Source organism: Channa argus, chromosome 9, assembly GCF_033026475.1.
Source record: "Channa argus isolate prfri chromosome 9, Channa argus male v1.0, whole genome shotgun sequence".
Taxonomy (NCBI): Eukaryota; Metazoa; Chordata; class Actinopteri; order Anabantiformes; family Channidae; genus Channa; species Channa argus.
In genome coordinates this window covers 5,119,001-5,125,000 of record NC_090205.1, presented here as the reverse complement: position 1 = coordinate 5,125,000, position 6,000 = coordinate 5,119,001, and the positions used below count along the sequence as shown (strand labels likewise).

General features: G+C 44.1%; 1 protein-coding gene across 5 annotated transcripts in view; it reads left to right on the top strand.

The window, feature by feature from the left end:
• Positions 1-6,000, top strand: part of raph1a (Ras association (RalGDS/AF-6) and pleckstrin homology domains 1a) — a 58,010-nt gene that overhangs the window by 31,454 nt on the left and 20,556 nt on the right. For 4 of the 5 annotated variants that reach the window (XR_010915172.1, XM_067515506.1, XM_067515508.1 and 1 more), the window contains exons 3-8: positions 693-830; positions 1,306-1,414; positions 1,507-1,646; positions 1,788-2,018; positions 2,969-3,121; positions 3,326-3,505. Coding sequence is in view for 4 of the 5 variants with exons in the window: in XM_067515506.1 (XP_067371607.1) it covers positions 693-830; positions 1,306-1,414; positions 1,507-1,646; positions 1,788-2,018; positions 2,969-3,121; positions 3,326-3,505 (951 nt within the window). In the remaining variant the exon portion in view is untranslated. The remainder of the gene's footprint in view (positions 1-692; positions 831-1,305; positions 1,415-1,506; positions 1,647-1,787; positions 2,019-2,968; positions 3,122-3,325; positions 3,506-6,000) is intronic. The other variant, XM_067515509.1, reaches the window with a different exon arrangement.

Below are 6,000 nucleotides of genomic sequence, written 5' to 3'. Positions count from 1 at the left end.
CTGTTTCTGTGGCCATATGGGCCCCTGACTTTTGTTTTAAGACAAACTTGTCCTATACATTAATAACAGCAGTAACTCAACAGTGTAAAAACGCATATTTACAGAGTAAAGCTGAAGTATCAAAAGAAAAAGTTCTATTTTTTTCAGATAAATGTACTGTAGTAAAAGCTTACTTACTTACTTTCGCCCTGAAATGTAGAAATAACAGCATAAAGTTCAATATCGATGTGTTACACGGAAAAAAAGCTGGCATTGTTAAGTTGCCGTGTCACTGCCCAGCTTGTTTCTGTCCCTGCTGCTTTTGAAGGACAACGAAAAACGATTTAAATGTCAGTGGAATCAAAGCCAAATGCATTAAGAAGTGTTGCATGTCATTTTTAGGCCAAACAATTCAATCTGCGTCCTGTTTGGTTTATGAAATACAGCTGGACTCTGTCTCTTTAAAACGTTCATTTACTTGTGCACTTATACTTTGAGCTTCCACCAGATGTGAGGTGTCATAATCACATCTTTCAGTCACAGTGCCTCCTGCTGTTTGTTCCACGGAGACACAGAAAGAAAATATTAAATCACATTAAAACCTTATTGGCTGTCATGCAGTTCAGGCTGTTGACCACCAGGTGGAGCTGAAAGCTCACACTCTGTCCTGGAACTGCAGTAGCAGAACTAACTAGAGTGTTTCTGATCCTCAGATGGATCAGCTGTCGGATGAGGAGGTGGAGGTCAGGGAGGAGGAGGAGGAGGAGGAAGAGGAGGACAGCGATAAGGAGGACCAGGATCTGGACAAGATGTTTGGAGCCTGGCTGGGAGAGCTCGACAAACTCACACAGGTAAACACGCGAGGCATGTCATGAGCCAATCGGCAAGAAGGAGATTAGAAACTACACAAAAGAGAAACTGCCTTCAGTGGACATTAGAGTGTAAAACTATAATATTGTATGATTTCTAACCCTAATAACCAGACCCCATCACAGGAAAAACGGCTGATTTTAGTTGATTAACCCACGAAGCAGAAACACTTAATATGTGATGGAATGATTTTAGCTGCAGTTTGAGGTCATTTAAGAGACATTTTAGGTTTCGACTATTTATGGACCGTAGTCAGCAATTCGGTGAAGTCATTAGACCTCGTGGAAAAAGTGATGGTCTTTTTTTTGTTGTTGTTGTCATTCTCACAATTTAATAAGTTTTAACTAATTTCTTCATCATACAAATAAACAGTGGATTGGTAAAGAAATGTTTGGTGGGTTGCGGTGCAAGAATCAAATGTAGCATTCATTGTTTTCTTTCTCCTTGTCCACTCAGAGTCTGGATGATGGTCGCCCCGAGCGCCCCCCTGAGAAGAAGGCCCCCCTCAGGCAGGAAACCAACATGGCCAACTTCTCCTACAGATTCTCCATCTACAACATCCAAGGTCAGATGCTCTCACATACTGTAAATGCACAGAGACACTTTAATTGCTTTGTGCCTGGAGCTGCTAGTCTCACATCCTGTGTCCGTCTGCAGAGGCATTGAACCAGGGGGAGAACGTGGACCTGGACGCTCTCATGGCTGATCTCAGCTCCATCGAGCAGGAGCTAAGCACCATTAACGCCAAACCTAACAGCGGAGGCAGCATGGCTCGACTGGGGTTGACGGACACCAAGGTACATGCCTATAATCACATTTCTTAAATATGCCAAGAATAAACATTTCAGGTTTGCTTTAATTTCTCTCCAAATAAAGGTTTGATTTTCCACACATCACTTGCCGTGTGGTTTGTTATCACCGCTTGTTTGTGTCTGCAGGTCCGTCAGAAGCCTCCAGCAGGGCGCAGTAGCAGACAGCAGCCAGCAGGGGGCAGTGGTAGCAGCAGTAACAGCGTGAGTGGTGGGGGGGGCAGCAGCGGGGCTAGCAGTAGCAGCAGCAGCGCCAGAGCATCACCAGCTGGGACTATCAGAGCTCCCACGGGGCATCCTGGTAGACCTGCGCTGGCTTCTAACTTTAGTCTGGACGACATCACTGCCCAGCTGGAGAAGGTGTGTGTGAGTTGGGAAAACGGGTTTTACAAAATTAGTAAAATTTATAAAACGTTCAAAGAGATTCAAGGAACCTTATTAGTCCCAGAGAGAAATTTTTATGGCAAATAACTATAAATATTAAACAAACAAATCTAAAAGTGTAATGAACAGAATTGATACACAGTTCTCTGAACAGTTATGACAGAAGGACATAAATAATGATGAAAACAGTGAGTTGACACACATTTTTGATGGTTCATCTCTAACTTTTCCATAAATCAGTTGGTGCATTTGAGACTGGTGGAGCTCTAGAAAAATAAAAAATAAGTCCGATGAGAACAGGAGCTGGAGCGGTACGTTAAAGGAACTCGATTCAGTGTTGTTGTCATCTAACATTAGGTTTCCCTCCAGCTGGGGTCCGTGTTTCGATAAGAGCCTATGGATGTTGGGGGTTGAAAGCCAGTACTTGCCCCTCTTTGCACCGTATTTGGTCATCTCTTCACCCAGCTGATGCACCTGTGCACTAACCCGTCCACATCATCATCATCCAGATGTTACTCATCTGCAGCTAAATTACAAGTTGGTTTGTCAGTGTAAGGACTGTGGACTGCTCTCTTAGTTTTTACCGTCTCAGTTGTTTAGTGATTCACGAAGTTAGACAAATAGGTTTTAAAGTGAGGGAGAAGAAGAGATCGGTGTTGTCGTTGGAATCTCTATTGGCAGAGAAGATGCTGAATTCAACAACTTTACAGGCGTTGATGCCATTACCTTCATGTCATGGGCTTGATTTTTATAGCTTAGTGAGAATACGCAACAACAGCAATAGTGACATTTTTGACAAGATAAAACAAAAAAGTTCTATCTGACACACTGATGGCGTTGACCCTGCTCCACGCTGCCCGCCGTCCTTACATGGGTTCGATTTCATGATGTAGAACGTAAAAGTCTTCCTCTGCTTTACCCATCAGGCATCTCTCAGCATGGATGAAGCGGCTCGTCAGACCTCCTCCCACTCTCTTAGCTCTGCCTCCACCTATGGATCAGCCACGATGCGACGGCCCGGGTCGTCTCAGCGCCATCATCGACGCACGGGATCAGTCGGCACCGTCAGCGAACAAGAGGTAAAGTCCGAAGTCAGCGCACTCGCCGTGTTTTGTGTTGAATCTTTTTTACAATTCACGAATGAAATGACGTTTAGGATGTTGGATACACGGTTGACCAAAAGGGCTCTGATCAGTGGACAAATACTGTAGACCTGACCTTTGGACACCCGTGCTTCACTTCTGACTCGTCTCGTGTTTTTCTTTCTTGTTGTGACACTTCAGGTGCGATCTATCGTCCACTCCGCGCGCTCTTCTGTCACCTCTGCATCCGGGGCTTCGGTCAACTCTGCTTCCTCCATGGACTCACTGGACAGTGTTCTCCGCTCCAGCGAATCAGACAGCCAGCGGTCGTCAGCTACGCTCTCGGCCGAAGGAGCCAGTCAAAGTCCTCACAACACAGAGGTACGAGCCCAATGTCTGAAAATGAAAGACAGAATGAATAATTTGATCATTTGTATGTTGGGCTGATACTCCCTGCCGATACCAGTACCGGGCATCGGGCCAAACCTGCCTTTGTGTACTCGTACTTGGGAAAACTTCTCCAATGCTGTATCCGATACTACGTTACCCTCTGCAGATAGGTGGAGGTAGAAAAATGTAAGGAGGCCTGGGGCTCAGTGGTAGAGTGTTGGGTTGGGATGCTGAAGGCTGCAGGTTCGAATCCCACCCCCGCCAGGTGTGGCCCCGGCCAGCCACCAAGGGCCACCTTGGCTAAATGTCAAAGGCCCCTGACCCCTGTCCCCTGAAGGGACAAGCTGAAAGATGTTGATCTTTTGTTTACAGCTGTTTTAAGATCGTTGACTGGGACAAAACTGAAGCTGAATACAAACTCTGCTGTGCTAAAGTCTTAAAATCTAGTTACTAACAGTCACACTCATGTTTCTTAATGTTATTTAAAAAAAGCTTTTATATTTGTGACAACAATGGTTATATATAAGAAGTAGAATGCTACTTGTTTGTTTTGTTTCCCAAAGTTATTTTACCTTCATATTCCTGCGTAGTGCCGCCTATATGTCGAAGTGTCTCTGGGCAAGACACTGAACCCCCAACAGCCCCTCCCCAGCTGTGCAGTGCTGGTCCAACCCCGGTCGAAATTGGGGAGGGCTGCATCAGGAAGGGCATCCGGCGTAAAAACTGTGCCAAATCAACATGTGGACAATGATCTGCTGTGGCGACTCTGAACTCACCGGATAAACCGAAAAGGACGAATAAATTGCATTGGCAGACATACAAACATAGTGAATTTTTAGTTTTTCCATTTTCCAGGTTTCAAATTGCTGCCATCTCAGTGTTCATGACATCTTGTTATGTTGTGTTGCATAATCACATTAGGTCCATTTGTCCTCCCTGTAGCAGTAAATGGGTCTTATTTTCTCATTGCTACAAACCAAGAGCAGGTCTTCAATGCTGCCTTTGCTGTACGGTTTTTTCTCCTTCTGCTGCTTCAGGCAGTGTACTTGCTTCTTTCATGATCAAAGTCGCTCCGTTTTATTTGTCCCAGAATCCACTGAAAAGCCTGAAAAGTCATAATGATGCCTGAATGATCAACGGCATCAGATGTGAACATTTCAGAACTGTGCTGGCAAAAAGTGAACTGGACAAAAGGTCAGGAAGAGCTCATGACAGTTTACACTTCACTTCACCAAGACATTTTTTGAGAATTTGAACCTCATTCCGTCCTGTATTTGTGTCTCTAGTGGCAGCTGAGGAATTAAACCCTAAAACCCTGTTACAAAACTCAGAGAAGTAGCCCAGTGTGCAGCTCTGTGAACAGAAAACTGGGTTACTGCTCCAGTTCATCCCATGATTGCACTTAAACTACAGCAAGTCTGAGCAGAGGAGAGAAAAGGACAGAAAGAGAGATGGATAACGAGGGAGGACGAGTGGAGGACTGAATGAAATTAGAATAAAGGGATGAGAGGCCAGAGTGAGTCGGCAGGCGACTGCAGATGATAGAACTACGAGAAAAGGATGATGATGAGTAAAGGGTGAACATCAAGAGTGACACAGGTGAAGAGAGAACAAACCAGGTGAAACAAGTAGAAATAAAAGGATGAGCTATAAGAGGGACCAGAGGAGAGGATGTATTTTTGCCTAGAGCTCAGCTCCCATGAGTCCAGCTCATTAGAAACTGGGACTCTACAGTTTGAATATTCTCTACACACTATTACGGGAATAATAATAAAGTTACGGTGACCTGTAACGGGACTCGGCCGGACGTCCCATAAAGAATCATGGAGTATTGGTTGTCACATTAATAAGAATGTGTCCCTCTTATTGTATCCAGACTGGAATTAAAAAGGAAAAAGCGCTTTGTCCAAAAGTAATGACAACAGCACCTGTAAAGATCATTAATTCTCATTCTACATCACTTTAAGTCTATTTACTCTGTGGTGATGTTTGAGTCACAAACACAATCCACTGCAGTGCAACACTCAACTCTTAACTTGGGCTCTGTTGCCTTGGCAGTTACTTTTTCACAATATTAAAAAACACTTATGGGATAAATAAATGGGGACCAAAGAACAAATGTTGTTCTGTCTCGTGACTCTGTGTAATTGTCTTATATGTGGATTAACTGTAACGTCCCACCAGAGTCAGAGCATCTGCAGGTCCTGAAAGGTATCAATAGTATCACAAAAGCAGTTTTTCAAACGCTTTCTGTTTGTAATATACCAGCAACCTTAGCTTGACTTCTGTGCTGATAAACCCAAACACACACACACACACAGACACACACAAACACACAGACTTGGCTGTGGTGATTTAGATCTTTGGCCAAATAGAAAAGCTGACTGTAATCGTGTGTGTTTGACCTGAATGTTATTTCTAATCTGAGTTTTTCCTGAGAGATCAGATGCTTTCTATAAAATGGTTTCTAGTGATTGAAGCGCACA